Consider the following 19,844-nt stretch of genomic DNA (forward strand, 5'->3'; position numbering starts at 1 on the left):
CATGGAGAATTAAAAGGAAAAGTGAGGATACCAGGTTCCCAGCTCGGGGATCTGATAACTGTTACCAGGTTTCTAGCTTGGGGGACCTGTTAGTTGGTGGTGCCACTGAGTCTTTGTGAAAACTGAACTGAATAACATACATCATTTTGTTTTCAGAGGCGACTTCCTCACTTAATTTTTTTTTGCTTGGTTTAAGAGAGTTGCCATTACATAATAAATAAGCCCAGATAAATCATTAATTTATTCTGTATGATTTGATGTTGAAGATGTTGATTATAAAATGTTAGGCTGGGCATGGTGGCTCATGCCTATAATCCCAACACTTTGGGAGGCTGAGGTGGGGCAGATCAGTTGAGGTCAGGAGTTTAAGGCCAACCTGGCCAACATGATGAAACCTCATCTCTACAAAAAATATAGAAGTTAGCTGGTCGTGGTGGCATGCGCCTACAATTCCAGCTACTTGGGAGGCTGAGACACGAGAATTGCTTCAACCTAGGAGGCAGAGGTTGCAATGAACCAAGATGGTGTCACTGCACTTCATACTGGGCCATAGACAGAGAGTGTCTCAAACAAAATAAAAACAAAAAAAGTAGTTAGAAATCTGTCCCAGGTTAGAAAAGAAAAACTAATAATAATGATAATTACAAAATAGTCATAATAAAACTTTCAGCTTCCAATGGAATTAATTCTACTTTTTGGTATGTCTTGTTGAAATAACCCTCACCTCTTAACCCGCTCCTCCACAAATTATATGAATGAAGTTAAATAATTGAACAGGTAATTTGCTGATCAATACATGATATTCACTTCTATATAAAGTACTTATTTAATAAAGTGTATACTAAGTATCCTTATTTTTGTGAACTCAGTAAACATAATCAAATACATTTTACTTATCCCTTTTGGTTGAAATTATTTAGACATGGAAATATTGAATTTAAATTTATGTTAATTATCTTGTGATCTTGGAAAGCCACTCATTGTCTGGGAAGCAGTCCCAGTTTGAAAACTCCAATATAGGAAGCTGAGATGAGATCACAGGCTGCTGGTCAAACTGGCTTTGTATTATCAAAGAAAATTATGAATCAGTTGTCAGCATTTAAAAGGTGAGCTCATATTAAAATCTGAATTTCTGTATTCTCTTGAAAAAGTAGAAGACTGTGATATATAGTTGCCAATTTTTCTCAAGCAAAAAGAAGCTCAAGTTGGTTAGTGCTTGCTTACACAGACGTGCACTCCCCAATTTCCTACATTTATGTTAACTGAGCTTGGTCTCTAGAGGGCTTTAAGCTCATATTCAGACTAGATATTCTGAGAGTTCTTGCTAGATCTAGGATTTTAACAATCTAAATGTATCTATTGAGCACACATAATACAGATTTGAATAGCTGTAGTAAATGGAAAATCTGAATAATTTTCCAGTTATATTTAGGTAAAAGGGTTCCTTTTCTTCTTGTTTAAATATTGTAATGCTTTCAACTCATTGGTAGTTTCAGGTAAATTTTGTGCAGAACATACTTTCTTTTTAATGTTCAAGTACTAGGGATCAACACTACATTTTTCTTTTGAAAACTAAAATGAGAGGGGCAGCAGGGGGTTGGGAGTTGGGGAGAGATAGCATGGGAAGAAATGCCAGATATAGGTGAAGGGGAGGAAGGCAGCAAATCACACTGCCATGTGTGTACTATGCAACAATCTTGCATGTTCTTCACATGTACCCCAAAACCTAACATGCAATTAAAAAAAAGAAAAATAATGGAATGATTTAAAAAAAAAAGGAGGGAGAAGAGAAGATGGCACTGCAGGAGCAGCTCAGGATTGCAGCTCCCAGTGAAAGCACAGTGGGTGAGTGGATGCCACATTTCCAGACGGATCTTTATTGCCCACAGACCAGGAGATTCCCAGGTGTAGGAGCCCCATGGGTCGCCAGCGTGGCTGTTTTGGCTGGTGTGGCTGTTTTGGCCGGTGCCGCGGCGCAGCGGCACTCCATGCAAAATACACTAGTTTGGTTGCCCTGTTAAACCAGCAATTGGAGATCCAGGAAGGCAGATTAGCACATTCATCTGATTAAATGGGACTTAAACATAAAGCCAGGCCAGGAGATTCCCAGGCAGCAATGTTGTTTCAGCCGGCGCAGTGGATCGCCGCGCGGGAAATCACACAGATCCTGGCGCCCTTTCAGCAGGTGACTGGAACACCTGGGAGAGAGTCAACCATTCAAATTAAAAAAAAAAAAAGGGCTCTGGGGCAGGGAGCCAGGTGATCAGGCTCGGTGGGTCCCACCCCCACAAAAACAAACAAATGAAAAAAACTGCAATTGGAAACACTTGGGGTTGAGAGTTTCACGGCAAGCACAGCTGAACCCAGGAAGGTGCAGCTTGGTGGGGGAGGGGCGTCTGCCATTACTGAGGCACTCCACCCAAAGATTGTATGGTTGTAGATATGTTGTGTTGCCTCTGATGCCTCTGTTCTGTTCCATTGGTCTATATCTCTGTATTGGTACCAGTACCATGCTGTTTTGATTACTGTAGCCTTGTAGTATAGTTTGAAGTCCGGTAGTGTGATGCCTCCCACTGTGTTCTTTTTGCTTAGAATTGACTTGGCTATGCGGGCTCTCTTTTGGTTCCATATGAAGTTCATGGTGTTTTTTTCCAGTGCTGCGAAGAAAGTCAATGGTAGCTTGATGGGGATAGCATTGATTCTGTAAATTACTTTGGGCAGTATAGCCATTTTCACGATATTGATTCTTCCTAACCATGAACATGGAATGTTTCTCCGTTTGTGTCCTCTCTTATTTCGTTGAGCAGTGGTTTGTAGTTTTCCTTGAAGAGGTCCCTTACCTTCCTTGTACGTTGTATTCCTAGGTATTTTATTCTCTTTGTAGCAATTGTGAATGGCAGTTCATTCTTGATTTGGCTCTCTTTAAGTCTGTTATTGGTGTATAGGAATGCTTGTGATTTTTGCACATTGATTTTATATCCTGAGACTTTGCTGAAGTTGCTTATCAGTTTCAGGAGTTTTTGGGCTGAGGTGATGAGGTCTTCTAGGTATACTATCATGTCGTCTGCAAATAGATACAATTTGGCTTCCACTCCTATTTGAATACCCTTTATTTCTTTTTTTTGCCTGATTGCTCTGGCTAGAACTTCCAGTACTATATTGAATAGGAGTGGTGAGAGAGGGCATCCTTGTCTAGTGCCGGATTTCAAAGGGAATGCTTCCAGTTTTTGCCCATTCAGTATGATGTTGGCTGTTGGTTTGTTGTAAATAGCTTTTATTACTTTGAGATACGTTCCATCAATACCGAGTTTATTGAGGGTTTTTAGCATAAAGGGCTGTTGAATTTTGTCAAATGCCTTCTCTGCGTCAATTGAGATAATCATGTGGTTTTTGTTTTTGGTTCTATTTTTGTGGTGAATTACGTTTATAGACTTGCGTATATTGAACCAGCCTTGCATCCCTGGGATGAATCCTACTTGATCATGATGGATAAGGTTTTTAATGTTCTGTTGCAATCGGCTTGCCAGTATTTTACTGAAGATTTTTGCATCTATGTTCATCATGGATATTGGCCTGAAGTTTTCTTTTCTTGTTGGGTCTCTGCAGGGTTTTGGTATCAGGATGATGTTGGTCTCATAAAATGATTTGGGAAGGATTCCCTCTTTTTGGATTATTTGGAATAGTTTCAGAAGGAATGGTACCCGCTCCTCTTCGTGTGTCTGGTAGAATTTGGCTGTGAACCCATCTGGACCTGGGCTTTTTTTGTGTGGTAGGCTCTTAATTGCTGCCTCGACTTCAGATCTTGTTATTGGTCTATTCATAGTTTCGGCTTCCTCCTGGTTTAGGCTTGGGAGGACACAGGTGTCCAGGAATTTATCCATTCCTTGCAGGTTTACTAGTTTATGTGCATAGAGTTGTTTGTAATATTCTCTGATGATGGTTTGAATTTCTGTGGAATCTGTGGTGATTTCCCCTTTATCGTTTTTTATTGCATCTATTTGGATGTTCTCTCTTTTCTTTTTTATCTGTCTGGCTAGAGGTCTGTCTATTTTGTTGATCTTTTCAAAAAACCAGCTCTTGGATTTATTGATTTTTTTGAAGGGTTTTTCGTGTCTCTATCTCCTTCAGTTCTGCTCTGATCTTAGTTATTTCTTATCTTCTGCTAGGTTTTGAGTTTTTTTGATCTTGCTCCTCTAGCTCTTTCAATTTTGACAATAGGGTGTCAATTTTGGATCTCTCCACTCTTCTCATATGGGCACTTATTGCTATATATTTTCCTCTGGAGACTGCTTTAAATGTGTCCCAGAGATTCTGGTATGTTGTGTCTTTGTTCTCGTTGGTTTCGAAGACCTTCTTTATTTCTGCCCTCATTTCGTTGTTTATCCAGTCAACATTCAAGAGCCAGTTGTTCAGTTTCCATGAAGCTGTGCGGTTCTGAGTTCGTTTCTGAATTCTGAGTTCTGGCTTGATTGCAGTATGGTCTGAGAGACTGTTTGTTATTATGTTAGTTGTTTTGCATTTGCTGAGGAGTGCTTTACTTTCAATTATGTGGTCAATTTTCGAGTAGTTTTGGTGTGATGCTGAGAAGAATGTATATTCTGTGGATTTGTGGTGGAGAGTTCTGTAAATGTCTATCAGGTTTGCTTGTTCCAGGTCTGAGATCAAGCCCTGGATATCCTTGTTAATTTTCTGTCTTGTTGATCTGTCTAATATTGACAGTGGAGTGTTAAAGTCTCCCACTATTATTGTGTGGGAGTCTAAGTCTCTTTGTAAGTTGTCAAGAACTTGCCTTATATATCTGGGTGCTCCTGTATTGGGTCCATATATCTTTAGGATGGTTATCTCTTCTTGTTGTATCGATCCTTTGACCATTATGTAATGTCCTTATTTGTCTCTTTTGCTCTTTGTTGCTTTAAATTCTATTTTATCAGAGATGAGAATTGCAACTCCTGCTTTTTTTTGCTCTCCATTTGCTTGGTAAATCTTCCTCCATAGGTTTATTTTGAGCCTTTGTGTATCTTGGATGTGAGATGGGTTTCCTGGATACAGCACACTGATGGGTTTTGGCTTTTTATCCAATTTGCCAGTCTGTGTCTTTTGATTGGTGCATTTAGCCCATTTACATTTAGGGTTAATATTGTTATGTGTGAATTTGATACTGCCATTTTGATGCTAAGTGGCTGTTTTGCCCGTTAGTTGATGCAGATTTTTCATTTTGTTGATGCTCAAAAACATTTGGTATGTTTTTGGAATGGCTGGTACTAGTTGTTCCTTTCTATGTGTAGTGCCTCTTTCAGGAGCTCTTGTAAAGCAGGCCTGGTGGTGACAAAATCTCTGAGTATTTGCTTGCTTGCAAAGGATTTTATTTTTCCTTCACTCATGAAGCTCAGTTTGGCTGGATATGAAATTCTGGGTTGAAAGTTCTTTTCTTTAAGGATGTTGAATATTGGCCCCCCCACTCTCTTCTGGCTTGTAGAGTTTCTGCCAAGAGATCTGCTGTGAGTCTGATGGGCTTCCCTTTGTGGGTGACCCAACCTTTCTCTCTGGCTGCCCTTAGTATTTTTTCCTTTATTTCAACCTTGTTGAATCTGACGATTATGTGCCTTGGGGTTGCTCTTCTTGCGGAATATCTTTGTGGTGTTCTCTGTATTTCCTGGACTTGAATATTGGCCTGCCTTGCTAGGTTGGGGAAATTTTCCTGGATAATATCCTGAAGAGTATTTTCCAGCTTGGATTCATTCTCTTTGTCACATTCTGGTACACCTAGCAAATGTAGGGTAGGTCTCTTCACATAGTCCCACATTTCTTGGAGACTTTGTTCATTCCTTTTTGTGCTTTTTTCTCTAATCTTGGCTTCTAATTTTATTTCATTGAGTTGATCTTCGACCTCTGATATTCCTTCTTCTGCTTGGTCAATTCGGCTGTTGAAACTTGTGCATGCTTCACGAAGTTCTTGTGCTGTGTTTTTCAGCTCCTTCAATTCATTCATATTCCTCTCTAAGTTGTCCATTCTTGTTATCATTTTTTCGAATCTTTTTTCAAGGTTCTCAGTTTCTTTGCATTGATTTAGGACATGTTGTTTTAGCTTACGGAAGTTTCTCATTACCCACCTTCTGACGTCTGATTCTGTCATTTCATCACACTCATTCTCCATCCAGCTTTGTTCCTTTGCTGGTGAGGAGTTTTGGTCCTTTGTAGGAGGCAAGGTGTTCTGGTTTTGGGTGCATTCCTCCTTTTTGTGCTGGTTTCTTCCCATCTTTTTGGGTTTATCCCAACTGTCGTCTGAGTAGTTGCTGACTTTTTGATTGGGTCTCTGAGTGGATGTCCAGATTGTCGATGATGAAGTATTTCTGTTACTTAGTTTTCCTTCTAACAGTCTAGCCCCTCTGCTGTATGACTGCTGAGGTCCACTCTAGGCCCTGCTTGTCTGGGGTGCACCTGTAGCAGCTGCAGAACAGTGAGGGATGCTACCAGTTTCTTCATCTGCTATCTTTGTCCCAGAATGATGCCCGCCAAATGTCAGTCTGATTAGTTTTTTTTTGAGGTGACTCTTTGGATATACAGGGGTCAGGGAGCTGCTTGAGGAGACGGTCTGTACTTTATAGGAGCTCAAGTGCTGAGCTGTGAGCTCTGTTGATTATTCAGGGCTGTTAGGCTGGTACGTTTAAGTCTGCTACAGCAGAACTCATAAAACCCCTGTTTTTCCTTGGATGCTCTGTCTCGGGGAGTTAGGGCTTTCTTCATGAGTATCTGTTGCACTGTCCTGCCCAGCTAGGAGGCAGTCTAGTCAGTATTTGCCTGCCGAGGTTGCACCCTGCTGCCGTTGGGTCCGCCCTGTTGCTGTGGGCTCCGCCCTGCTGCCGTGGGCTCCACCCTGTTGCCGTGGGCTTTGCCCTACTCTCATGGGCTCCACCCTGCTTCTGTGGGCTCTGCCCTGCTGTCATGGGCTCTGTCCTGTTGGCGGAGTCTCTCTGTTATCGTGGGTTGCCTCGGGAGTGGCAGGCTGCGTCAGCAATGGGAGTGTACCTCAGTAGGGGCGGAATGCCTCGGTAATGGCGGACGCCCCTCCCCCACTGATCTGCACTGTCCTGGGTTCAGCTGTGTCTGCAGTGAAACTCTCAACCCTGAGGGTTTTGAATTGCCATGTTGTTTGTCCCTGTGAGGGTGGGACCTGCTGAGCCTGATCACCTGGCTCCCTGCCTCAGAGTCCTTTTTTATTTTTTTTTTAAGTTGAATGGTTGACTCTCTCCCAGGTGTATCAGTCGCCTGCTGTTAGGGCACCGGGATCTGTGTGGTTTCCCATTCAGTGACCCACTACGCCAGCTCAAATGTCGGTTCCCGGGAATCTCCTGGTCTGGCTCACTGTCCAAGTCCCATTTAATCAGATGGATATGCTAATCTGCCCTCCCAAATCTCAGATTGCCAGTTTAACAGGGCACCCAGACCAGCACGTTTTGTGCAAAGTGCCACTGCACTGTGGCGCTGGCTGAAATGGCCGCGTGAGCTGAAACAGCTGTGCTGGCGTCCCATGTTTCTGCTACACCTGGGAATTTCCCTGTTCTGTGGGCAACAAAGATCTGTCTGGAAATGCAGATTGCACTCACCCTCTGCATCTTCACTGAGAGCTGCAATCCTGATTTGCTTCTACCGCGCCATCTTCTTTTTTCTCTCAAAATGATAGTTCTTAAATGACTCCATCATATCAAAAGCAATGGGAAATTAAAGGAGGGAGTTTTTATTTCCAAATACTACATAGAAATTACAACGAAGCAAATGTTTTGGGAAAAAAATGATTTTTTAGGTTTAACAATTCCAAAAATGTGAAGAAATTGGAATCAGCACTACTGAAAACTGAGTAATTTGAAAGTCCAAATATAGAAACTATCTGAGAAAGAAAATAAATAAATAGAAATTATGAGTAAAAAAAGAAAATGTAGAATAAGCCAAGAGATTTGTGCCAAGAATAGAATTTCCAGGAGAGAAAGCAAATGAAGTGAAGAAAGCAATAATTCAAGAAATTTTAGAAAGAAAATTTATCTGAGCTTTTAAAGTAATCAAGTTGGTTTTGAGTGAGATTCTTAATCCTGAGTTCTAATTTGATTTGTGGTCTGAGAAACTGTTTGCTATGATTTCCATTCTTTTGCATTTGGTGAGGAGTGTTTTACTTCCATTTATGTGGTTGATTTTAGAATATGTGCCATGCGGCACTGAGAAGAATATATATTCTGTTGATTTGGGATGGAGATTTCTATAGATATCTGCTTGGTACAGAACTGAGTTCAAGTCCTGAATATTCTTGTTAATTTTGTCTCATTGATCTATCTAATATGAACAGTGGGGTGTTAAAGTCTTCCACTATTATTGTTGGGGGTCTAAGTCTCTTTGTAGGTCTCTAAGAACTTTCTTTATGAATCTGGGTGCTCCTGTATTGGGTGCATATATATTTAGGATAGTTAGATCTTTTTGTTGCATTGATCACTTTACCATTATGTAAGGCCCTTGTCTTTTTTGATCTTTTTTGGTTTAAAGTCTGTTTTATCAGAGGAGTAGGACTGCCATCTGCTTTTTTTATTGCTTTTCATTTGCTTGGCAAATGTTCCTCCATCCCTTTATTTTGAGCCTATGTGTGTCTTTACACATGAGATGGATCTCCTGAATATAGGACACCAATGGGTCTTGACTTTTTATCCAATTTGCTAGTCTGTGCCTTTTAATTGGGGGCATTTAGCTTATTTACATTTAAAGTTAATATTGTTATGTGTGAATTTGATCCTGTTATCATGATGCTAGCTTGTTATTCTGCACATTAGTTGATGTAGTTTCCTATAGCATCATTGGTTTTTATATTTTGGTTTGTTTTTGCAGTGGCTGGTACCAGTTTTTTTTTTCTCCATATTTAGTGCTTCCTTCAGGAACTCTTGTAAGGCAGGCCTGGTGGTGACAAAAATCCCTCAGCATTTGCTTGTCTGGAAAGGATTTTATTTCTCCTTCACTTATGAAACTTAGTTTGGCTGGATATGAAATTCTGGGTTGAAAATTCTTTTATTTAAAAATGTTGAATATTGTCCCCCACTCTCTTCTGGCTTGTAGGGTTTCTGCAGAGATCCACTGTTAGTCTGATGGGCTTCCCTTTGTGGGTAACCTGACCTTTCTCTCTGGCTGCCCTTGACATTTTTTCCTTTGTTTCAACCCTGGAGAATCTGATGATAATGTGTCTTGGGGTTACTCTTCTCAAGGAATAGCTTAGTGGTGTTCTCTGTATTTCCTGAATTTGAATGTTGGCCTGTCTTGCTAGGTTGGGAAAGTTCTCCTAGATAATATCGTGAAGTATGTTTTTTAACTTAGTTCCATTCTCCCCATCACTTTCAGGTACAACAATGAATTGTGGGTTTGGTCTTTTTACATAGTCAATATTTCTTGGAGGTTTTGTTTGTTCCTTTTCACTCCTTTTTCTCTAATTTTGTCTTCATGCCTTATTTCAGTAAGTTCATCTTCAGTCTGTGATATCTTTTCTTCCTCTTGATTGATTCAGCTATTGATACTTGTGTATGCTTCATGAAGTTCTCGTGCTGTGTTTTTCAGCTTCATCAGGTCATTTATGTTCCTCTCTAAACTGCTTATTCTAGTTAGCAGTTCCTGTAACCTTTTATTGAGGTTCTTAGCTTCCTTGTGTTGGGTTAGAACATGCTCTTTTAGCTCAAAGGAGTTTGTTATTAACCACCTTCTGAAGCCCACTTCTGTCAATTTGCCAATCTCATTCTCTGTCCAGTTTTGTGCCCTTGCTGGAGAGGAGTTGCAATCATTTTGAGAAGAGGTATTCTAGTTTTTGGAATTTTCAGCATTTTTGTGCTGGTTTTTCCTCATCTTCATGGATTTATCTGCCTCTGATCTTTGAGGCTGGTAACCTTTGGATGGGGTTTTTGTGGGGCGGTCCTTTGTTGATGTTGCTTTCTGTTTGTTAGCTTTCCTTGTAACAGGCCCCTCTTCTGTAGGTCTGCTGCAGTTTGCTGGAGGACCACTCCAGAACTTGTTCATCTGAGTATCACCAGTGGAGGCTGCAGAACAGCAAAGATTGCGGCCTGCTCCTTCCTTTGTAAATTTCATCCCAGAAGGGCACTGGCCTGATGCCAGCCATAGCTCTCCTGTATGAGGTGTCTCTTGACACCTGTTGGGAGGTCTCTCCCAGTCAGGAGGCATGGGGGTCAGGGACTCACTTGAGACTCAGGGGCAGACTGTCCCTTAGCACAGCTGATGAGCTGTGCTAGGAGAATACCTCTTGTTAGGATCAGCTGCTTGTTTCAGGGCCAGCAGGCCAGAACAATTGAATCTGCCGAAGCTGCCTACAGCCGCTTCTTCCCCCAGGTGCTCTGTACCAGGGAGATGGGGGTTTTGTCTGTAAGCCATTAACTGGGGCTGTTACCTTTCCTTCAGAGATGCCCTGCCCAGAGAGGAGGAACCTAGAGAAGCAGTCTGGCTACAGATGCTTTGCTGTGCTGTGGTGAGTTCTGCCCAGTCCAGACCTCCCAGCCAAGGAGGCAGATTTTAGAGAGCTACTAGTATACTGAGTCTCCTGATTCCACGATGGAAAAAGGAGAGTATTTCAAATCTCCATAGGAGCATTTGCCAGAGTAATCTGAAAATTTAATATAGGAGAGTATTTCTTTCAAATCTCCACAAGGTGCTTTGGCAAGAAAATTTAATGTATGTCTTTTGAAAATTTATTTCCCCTTAGGACTTTTCTTTTATCTCTTTTCTATTTTTTTGAGACAGGGTCTTGCTCTGTTGCTCAGGCTGGGGTGCAGTGGTACTATCACAGATCACTGCAGCCTCAGCTTGCTAGGATTAAGCAATCCTCCCACCTCGGGCACCTGAGTAGCTGGGATTACAGGAATGTGGCACTGTACCTGGCGGGTAGTTTTTTTTTTTTTCTCCTAAATTTTTTGTAGAGACGAGATCTCACTATGTTGCCTAGGCTGGTCTGGAACTCCTGAGCTCAGAGGAATCCTTCCGCCTTAGCCTCCCAAAGGGCTAGGATTACACACTTGAGCCATTGTGGCGATCATCCCTCCCTCCTTTCCTCTCTGTTTTTTTCTCTCTCTCTCCCTCCCTTTCTTCCTTTGCTCCCTTCCTTCCCATCCCTCCTTTCCTCTCTCCCTCCCTCCCTCCCTTCCTTGTTTCTCTCTTTCTTTTTCCATTCTTATTTTGGATTCAAGGAATACATGTGCAGGTTTGTTACAAGGGTAGATTTCATGATGCTGAGATTTGGGCTTCTACTGATTCCGTCATCCAGATAGTGAACATAGTACTCAATGGAAAGTTTTTCAGTCCTTGACCCACACTCCCTCCCTCATTTTTGAGTCCCTAGCGTTCATTTTTCTCATCTTTATGTCTTTACCCAAGATTTAGCTGCCACTTACAAGCGAGAACATGTGATATTTGGTTTTTAGTTTCTGCATTAATTTGCTTAGAACAATGGCCTCCATCTGCATCCATGTTGCTGCAAAGAAAATGATTTCCTTTTTTATGGTTGCATAGTATTCCACAATATGTATCACAGTTTCTTTATCCAGTCCACTGTTGATGGCACCTAGCTTGAGTCCTTGTCTTTGGCATTGCGATGCAAAGTGATGCAATTAACATAAGAGTGCTTGTGCCTTTATTAGAACAAGTTACTTTCTTCGGGTATATACCCAGTAATGAGATTGCTGGATCCAATGGTAGTTCTATTTTTAACACTACTTTTATATATTTTATAATTGAGGAGCCTCTTTGAGTTCTAACATATTCTTAAGTAGAATGCTCTATTTATTCATGGAATATACAATGGAAATTACCTAGCTGTTGTTCAACAGGTGGTTCCTGATTTAATATGTTTTGAAAACAACTCTTACATCACTAGTACAGAGATTAAAGATGTGGCTGCACAATTTTGATTTTCTTCTAAAGGTCTAGATCTTAAAGCCAGTGGCACTGCCTGTTTGATTAAAAGGGAGTAACTAGTACTTACAGCTTTGCAATGGGGCCCTTCAAAAGGGAAATCAGTGTGTAAGTTGTGAACAAATTTTCCTGGTTAGCATGTTTCTGATGTTCTTGGATGTTTTCTAGTATCTGTTACAAACTCTAACAGCATTTGTTCTAACATCTGCTTTAAAACAGGTACTATATAAGACCAAAAAAATTCCATGTCTGCTTATGGAGGACAGTCTTTGAACATCTTTTGCATGATATAAATCATGTACTCTCTCTGAATAGGCTATAGAATAAAACACTGTAGTTTTTGTCGGTTATCAAATTCAGGATTTTTCTTTTCAATTATAGAAAGAGGGTAGTAATATGTATGACATTCAAAAAATATAGGCACATCTATATGTGAGTATATATATATTTAATAAGGAGTGAGGTCCATGAAATTGGGTTATGAGTTGGTAGTCACAACTCTACCTGTAGCACCCCTTTACCACACAAATGTCAAAACAGGATCACAGTGTGGAAACAGAAGAGTGCAGGATGTATTAGAATCTGAAATCTTTCTCAAGGATATGAGGTGCCTGGTAGAACTTTATTTACATGTTAGGAAATTTTAACATGAGCTTTTTAAGAAATGGAACTGAAAAATTTGGAGGAAGAGGTGAGTTTCTATGTAACTATTAAGTATACAGAAAAAAAATAAGTTTGAAATTTTGCCCTAAGTTTGTTAAGCTTTACTGTGTTTTTACTATGGGGGAAACTTAGATTTTTCTTTTTTTAATTTATTTCATTTATCCTGTTTTTAATCTTTTTAATATTTGGAATGGTAATTATTGAAAATTGGAGAGGGGCACAGACTGACTTAGGGAGGGCAAAGGAGGTTTCTTATTTCTTGTTTTTGCAAGTTCTAAAACCTGAAAATGGTTCTGGAGTCTCCTGAAAATGTTCAGACACATTGAAGAATTTTTATCGAGTAATACAATGTTCTAATTGAGGCATACACATTGTTCTAGGATTCTGTGAAATTCTTTTTTTTTTTTTTTTTTTTTTTTGAGACGGAGTTTCGCTCTTGTTACCCAGGCTGGAGTGCAATGGCGCAATCTCGGCTCACCGCAACCTCCGCCTCCTGGGTTCAGGCAATTCTCCTGCCTCAGCCTCCCGAGTAGCTGGGATTACAGGCATGCGCCACTATGCCCAGCTAATTTTTTGTATATTTAGTAGAGACGGGGTCTCACCATGTTGACCAGGATGGTCTCGATCTCTTGACCTCGTGATCCACCCGCCTCGGCCTCCCAAAGTGCTGGGACTACAGGCTTGAGCCACCGCGCCCGGCCGAAATTCTAAAGATAAGAGTTTCATTATGCTTGTTTTAACCTTAATAAACTATTCACTAATGTAATTTTAATACACTAACACATATTAAAGTTGTGTAATACCTTATACCTTAACAATGGAGAATTACTAAGCAATTTCGGCTCCTCTGATACTAGTATTTCCTGAAACTCCTTAGGCTGATGTGGCAAAGGAGAAACAGCAATCTGAGTTCTAAAAAGCCAGGCCGCATTTTGGTTCTGACAATCACTTGCTGTGAACTTGGGCCAGCTTTTGATTTTTTTTAAATGGCGTAACAATTCGTTGCCGCAAGTAGTTACATCAGGAAAATTTCCTAAGGATTTAAGATTTTGTTCATCTGTTGAGTTCTCTTGAGTGATTTGTTTAGGAAGAAGTATCTGCTCCCTTTTGAGTTGCTTCACCAAAGACTTGAGAAGGCAGAATTTGATGAGAATGATTATGCTGGCAAGGAAGGCATATGTATGAGATTGGTTATCCTTTACACCTATGTCAGCTAAAACTCTCCTACGAACAAGTACAGCATTTGGCACTTTATTCAACGGTCCTAAAAATAGGGTCCTAAATTTAGAGGGCAAGGTTCTACTTTTAGCCCCTCTTCTCGGAGGAAAACAGCGCGCCCTGCGGCGCCGGGTCAAAGTCCACAGGGATTTGATTGAGCATTTGGGTAACTGGGCACTAATGGAATTGAAGACAGCTGGGTCTAGCAAGTGCCCAGGTGAGTCAGGTAAGCGAGGAGACCCGATCGAGGTTCTCTTGAGTGGGACAGGTTAAACTCTGACCAGACCACAGCTGAGCCGGGACGCCTTCCTGTCCAAAGTCCAAAGTCCGGACATGGTTGGCAGGGCGCACCGGCGGGTGCCCCACAGGCCGTTTTTCTGACTGGAATGACAGCAATTGCTGGCTTCCCGGGGCCGGTGGGGTCTTCTGGGGTACGCCGCCGTCAGGGCTTCTGGGCGCAGACATTGGGCTGTAGCCGGGCGGCGCAAGGAAAGCCCTGGGTGTCGGGGCTGGGCCTAGCGCCGGCCCCAGGTCGAGGGGGCGTGCCGCATTCGTCCCCTGGGGCTGCGCCTAGGCGCCTCTGGGAAAGACCTTGCCGCCGCCATCGCGGCCACCCGAGGCGGGGACCTTAGGACCAAGCCACGGTCTTTGGGGCTGTGCGGCTCACACGACAGCGCAGGGTATGAGGCCGAATCCCGTTCTCCAGCCCCAAGCGTCTCTACTACGAGGACTGGGTGGCTTCGCTAGGCAGAGCGCCGGCCCCTTTAAGAGCGAACGACAGGGACACGTCTGCGAAGCCTGCGCGCAGGGGAAGTTCGCGCCTGCCAGCGTCTCCCCGCCTCCCTACCTCCCAGCGGCTGCCTGGCCGAAACCAAACCGAGGGGTGGGGTGGCGAGGACAGGGTGCGTCGCAGGGTTGTGCGGGTCGGGCTCAGACCTGCGGTTCCTCAGGATGTAAAGTGTAACAAGGGGGCCGGCGTGGGCAGCGTGGGCCTGTGAGGCCTGTGGGTGCCCGCGTCCCTCAGCTTCCCCTTCAGCCGGCTCCGCAGTGGTCCGCTCCTGTTGCCGGGTGCGGATTCGGGTGCCGGACCGGAGGCTGCGTGTTCTCCGCCGCTTATTGTGGCCACAGCAGGCCAGGGTTACTGTGGTCACTGCCAGAGCAGTCTTGGTGCTATGGAGGAGCCCGGGGCTACTCCTCAGCCGTACTTGGGGCTGGTCTTGGAGGAGCTACGCAGGGTGAGCCCGGGCGCGTTGAGAGTTCTGTGGCCCAGAGGTCGCGGGAGCCGCCGGGGGAAGGAAGAGGCAGACCGGCTTTGGGGTCTGAACCGCAGTGGTCGGAGGTCCCGAAGCCAGTCCTTGCCTACTGCCCGGCTCCGGCCTGTGTTCGAGGCCGTAGTCGGGCTCGTAGGGCACTTGAGTGGTTTTTGTGTGGTGGAAGAGGACCTGGGGCTCTGGAAGGTGAAGAAAGCACTTGCTTTAGCTGGACTTTCAAAGGTGTAAATGTTTCCCGATTCCTAAAACTAATTAGCCCTTCCATTACGTTGTTTAGCAGGGGTCAGTGACACGTGGTTCCTTCGACTGTGAGAAACTTGAGGACTGGTCCTTTAAATTAAATTAGTGATGTAAGTTGTCGTTGAACCTTGAGAGGACACCTGAGGTTGGGCGGGGAGTTGAAATTTTGATTTTGCATGTTTTTGGTAAAGAATGCCCCTTTGAGATGCTCTATCACAAGTGAGATTGTTCTTCACTTCCGTCTTGTTAATGTCCAGTCTAGAGATAGTAAATTCCCAGTGTTTTTTTTTTTTTTTTTTTTTTCAGGTCTAGTTTGTAATCAGGTTGTAGAGATTTTTCTCAAGTGTTTCTAGGTGTTTTTGTTGACATGTGTAGGTGCATTTATGTCGCTGTGTTTTTAAAAACTGGATTAAATCTTTAAAAAGACCATGTAATTATTGAGGCAGTTATGATTATGTTTCCTTATGTGAATTAAGAGTACTGTTGCCTTAGTGTTTAGTTTATGAGTTCATAGTTTGTCTAGTGCATACATATATGTATGTGTTTAATATGTAAGGAGCATCTTTATGGAGATTATAAATGGGCTAAGACATAGTTTTGGCCACTCATATCATGTTGTCTGTTAAGAGACAGAAGATTAAAAAAAAAATAGTACAAAGTAGAAACTGATGAAGTGCTTACCTAAGCATACGCACAAAATGTTTGGGAAATTGACGGGTGGGAGAGATTACATTTTCTTGAGCGGTTAGGAAAGTCTTTCAAGGCTGAGCAAATAACTTAAGCAGAGGAGCCTGAAACAGCACGGTGTGTGCAGGGACCTAGGAGCTGTATTACTTGGAGTATAATGTGGGCTTAGGGAGGGATGTGCAATGATACTTGCTGGAGATGTGAGTAGGTTCCAAGTGCTGTATGTGTTGGAGAGCTGTTGAAGGCTTTTCACTGGTTAGATTTTGGTTTAAAAGCTCTTTTTGATAGTAGCATGTAGATTAGATGTTAGGGAAACAAAACTTGAAATAAGGATTAAGGGAGAGATGTCAGTAGTAGGAATAGAAAAGAGGATACTGCATGGGGAAATAGCCTCTAAGAGCTAAAATATGTTTGACTTTATTGATTGCATGTAAAGGGTGAGACAAAGAAGGAATCTAGAATGACTCCCAGGTTTCTGGCTGTGGTAACTTGTCATTCATAGAGGTAGGGTGTATAGGAAGAGAAGCATATTTTGGGATGGGAGATAATTTCAGATTGCACATTATTTCCCTTTCTTCACTAAAAACAACAATACTCAAGATTTAGTTTTTATAGGACTGCCAATTTAAAGAGACATGGAGACATGCAGCCAGATTTTGCAGTTTAGTCTGGTGAATTCACCTGCACAGTTTTTTCTTCTCTTTTCTTTTTCTAATGCAACTACCCTGGCCTGGGGGCTAGGATGGCATTGTTCTGCTTAAAAACAACAACATTGTTCTGCTTAAATTTTTTTTTTTTTTAGTTTTAGAAATTATTTTGTATTGAGATATATTCACAGAGCATAACATTTATCCTTTTATCATGTCTGTTTCAGTGTTTTTTTGGTATATTCACTATGTTAATGCAACTATCAGCACAGTTCCTCAGCATTTTTGTCACCCCAGAAAATAAACTCTGTACTAACTGGCAGTCCTAATTCACCCCCATCCCATGACACCACTAATCTATTTTCTGTCTCAATGAACATGTCTATTCTGCATGTGTCATATAGTCATACTATGTGTGGTCCTTTTGTGTCTGGCTTCTTTTACTTGGCATGTTTTCAAGGCTTATGCATGTTGTAGCATGTAACACCTTTGTTTCTTTTTTTTTTTAAAGAAAAAATTCACATAACAAGAAAACATAATAATAACTGCCTCAGCCTCCCAAAGAGCTGGTATTGCAGGGTCTCACTCCTGTTACTCAGGCTGGAGTGCAGTGGTGGGATTTCAGCTCACTGTAGTCTTGACCTCCCCTGCTCAGGTGATACTCCCACTTCAACCTCCTCAATAGGTGGGACCACAGGCACATGCCACCAGGCCTGGCTAATTTTTTGAATTTTTTGTATTTTTCTCCATGTTGACCAGGCTGCTCTTGAACTTCTAGGCTCAAGTGATCTGCCCACCTTGGCCTTCCAAAATGCTGGGATTACAGACATGAGCCACTTCGCCTGGCCTGTCATTTCTTTGTCTGAAAAAAATATTCCATTATGTGAATATATCACATTTATGTCATAGTTGATGGACATTTGGATTAATACTTTTCAGCTATTATGAATAATGCTGCTATGTGTACAAGTTTTTATATATGTTTTTACTTGTCCTGAGTAAAGGAATTGCAGAGTCATATTTACCATATGTTTAGCTTTCTGAGAACTGCCAAATTGTTTTGCACGGTCACACCATTTCACATCCCCACCAACAGTTTATGAGGGTTCTAGTTTTCCAGTCCAACGCTTGTGATTTTGTTTTTTTGTTTTTAATTGTCACCCTTGTGAATGTACAAGTGAGTGGTATTTCACTCTGGTTTTTTTTAAGACGGAGTCTTGCTCTGTCATCCAGGCTGGAGTGCAGTGGCGCGATCTTAGCTCACTGCAGCCTCCGCCTCCTGGGTTAAAGCGATTCTCCTGCTTCAGCCTTGAGAGTAGCTGGGGCTATAGGTGGGTGCCACCACGCCTGGCTAATTTTTGTATTTTTAGTAGAGATGGGGTTTCACCATGTTGGCCAGGATGGTCTTAATCTCCTGGCCTTGTAATTCACCTGCCTTGGTCTCCTAAAGTGCTGGGATTACAGGTGTGAGCCACTGCACCCTGTCTTACTCTGTTTTTTTTTTTTTTTGGTTGTTGTTTGTTTTGTTTTTTAAGAGATGAGGTCTTGCTTTGTTGCCCAGGCTGAAGTGTAGTGGCATGATCATAGCCCACTACTGCCTTAAATTCCTGGCCTCAAGGGATCCTCCTGCCTCAGCCTCCCAGAGTGCTGGTATTACAGATATGAGCCACCACACCAGGCCTCATTGTTATTTTGATTTGTATTTACCTAGTAACTAGTGATGTTGAGCATGTGCTTATTGGTTATATCTTCTTTGGAAAAATGTCTATTCATTTCCTTTTGCTCATTTAAAAAATGAGTTATTTGTCTTTTTATTGTTGAATCATAGCGGTCTTTATACGTTTAGGGTAGTAGATGCTTATTAGATAAATGATTTAGAAAGATTTTCTCTCATTCTGTGCATTTTCTTTTCACTCTCTTGGTGTGTTCTTAGCAGCATAAGCATTCTACATTTTGATTAAGTCAAATTTATCTTTTTTTTCCTTTGGTTGCTTTTGCTTTTAGTGTCATATCTAAGAAACTGTTGCTTAAGACAAGGTTATAAAGATTTACAGTTACGCTTCCTTCTAAGAGGTTTAGCACTTAGTTCTTTGATCCACTTTGAGTGATTTTGTTTTTGTATACGTTGTGAAGAATGAGTCTAGATTCATTCCTTGGCATGTGGGTATTTATTGGATTATTCCAGTATGATTTGTTTGAAAGGACTTCTTTTTTTGTTGATTTGTCTGGATACTGTTGAAAATAATTGACCATAAATTTAAGGCTTTATTTCTAGACTCTCGTTTTTGTTTCATTGGTCTGTGTCTATTCTTATGCCATTGCCACGTTGTCTTTAAAAATTTTTTTTACACAACGTCTTGATTATTGTAGCTTTGTAGTAAGTTACAGTAGGGAAATATGAGTCCTTCAGCATTCTTTTTCTTTATCAGTGTTGTTTTTCTTTATCAATATTGTTTTGGCTATTTGGAGTTTCTTGCATTTCTATACAAATTTTAGGAATTCAGTTTTAGGAATTCAGGATTCAGTTTGTCCATTTCTGCAAAAAAGGCAGTTGGAATTTTGATACAGGTTGCATGTAATCTGTAGATCAGTTTGGGGAGTATTGCTGTTTTAATATTGTCTTTCAAGCTGGGTACAGTGGTTCATGCCTGTAATCCTAGCACGTTGGGAGGCCAAGGTGAGAAGATCACTTGGGCCCAGGACTTCGAGACCAGCTCAGACAACTTGGTGGTCTTTCTGCTTCATAGCTCAGCTAGGTCTGAGTTCTTGTCTCACAACCAGGAAGAATTAGGCATGCGGACCCAGGAGAGTGAGTGGAATAGAATTTATTAGGCGAAAGGAAAGCTCTCAGCAAAGAGGGAATGCAGCGGGTGGTTCCCCTACCCAAAGGCAGGCAAGTCTCCCTGTGTGGCTGGGTCTGGGGCCTTTTACGGACTCAGAATGGTGAGTGCATGCTGATTGACTTGTGAGTATGCAAAATAAAAGGTTAAAGCAAAGACACCACTCAAAGATGGGCATGACAATGTAGAAAATAATTAGGAAAGGGCAGGTATATGTAAAATAGGTGAAGAGTGGGGATCAATCAGAGGAAAATGCACCAAACAGGAAGGCAAGTTCTCAGTTTGGTCCAAGGATTTAACTTCTACCTTGGTTTTCAAGCTTTAAACTGTCTTCTGCTTGG

General features: G+C 41.9%; 1 protein-coding gene across 22 annotated transcripts in view; it reads left to right on the forward strand.

Moving 5' to 3' along the window:
- MIA2 (MIA SH3 domain ER export factor 2) overlaps positions 1–19,844 on the forward strand; it is a 121,385-nt gene that overhangs the window by 18,399 nt on the left and 83,142 nt on the right. For 2 of the 22 annotated variants that reach the window (XM_035260396.3, XM_078334820.1), the window contains exons 1-2: positions 14,879–15,053; positions 15,367–15,439. The exons of 3 other annotated variants lie outside the window; for them this stretch is intronic. Coding sequence is in view for 7 of the 19 variants with exons in the window: in XM_009005974.5 (XP_009004222.2) it covers positions 14,991–15,053 (63 nt within the window). In the remaining 12 variants the exon portion in view is untranslated. Of the gene's footprint in view, positions 1–12,497; positions 12,629–13,907; positions 14,045–14,184; positions 14,250–14,400; positions 14,499–14,691; positions 14,721–14,878; positions 15,054–15,366; positions 19,607–19,844 lie in introns of those variants that run through there. 17 more of the 22 variants (XM_009005975.5, XM_054239894.2, XM_009005976.5 and 14 more) reach the window with 11 other exon arrangements.

Source organism: Callithrix jacchus, chromosome 8 (genome assembly GCF_049354715.1).
Source record: "Callithrix jacchus isolate 240 chromosome 8, calJac240_pri, whole genome shotgun sequence".
In the NCBI taxonomy this organism is placed as follows: domain Eukaryota; kingdom Metazoa; phylum Chordata; class Mammalia; order Primates; family Cebidae; genus Callithrix; species Callithrix jacchus.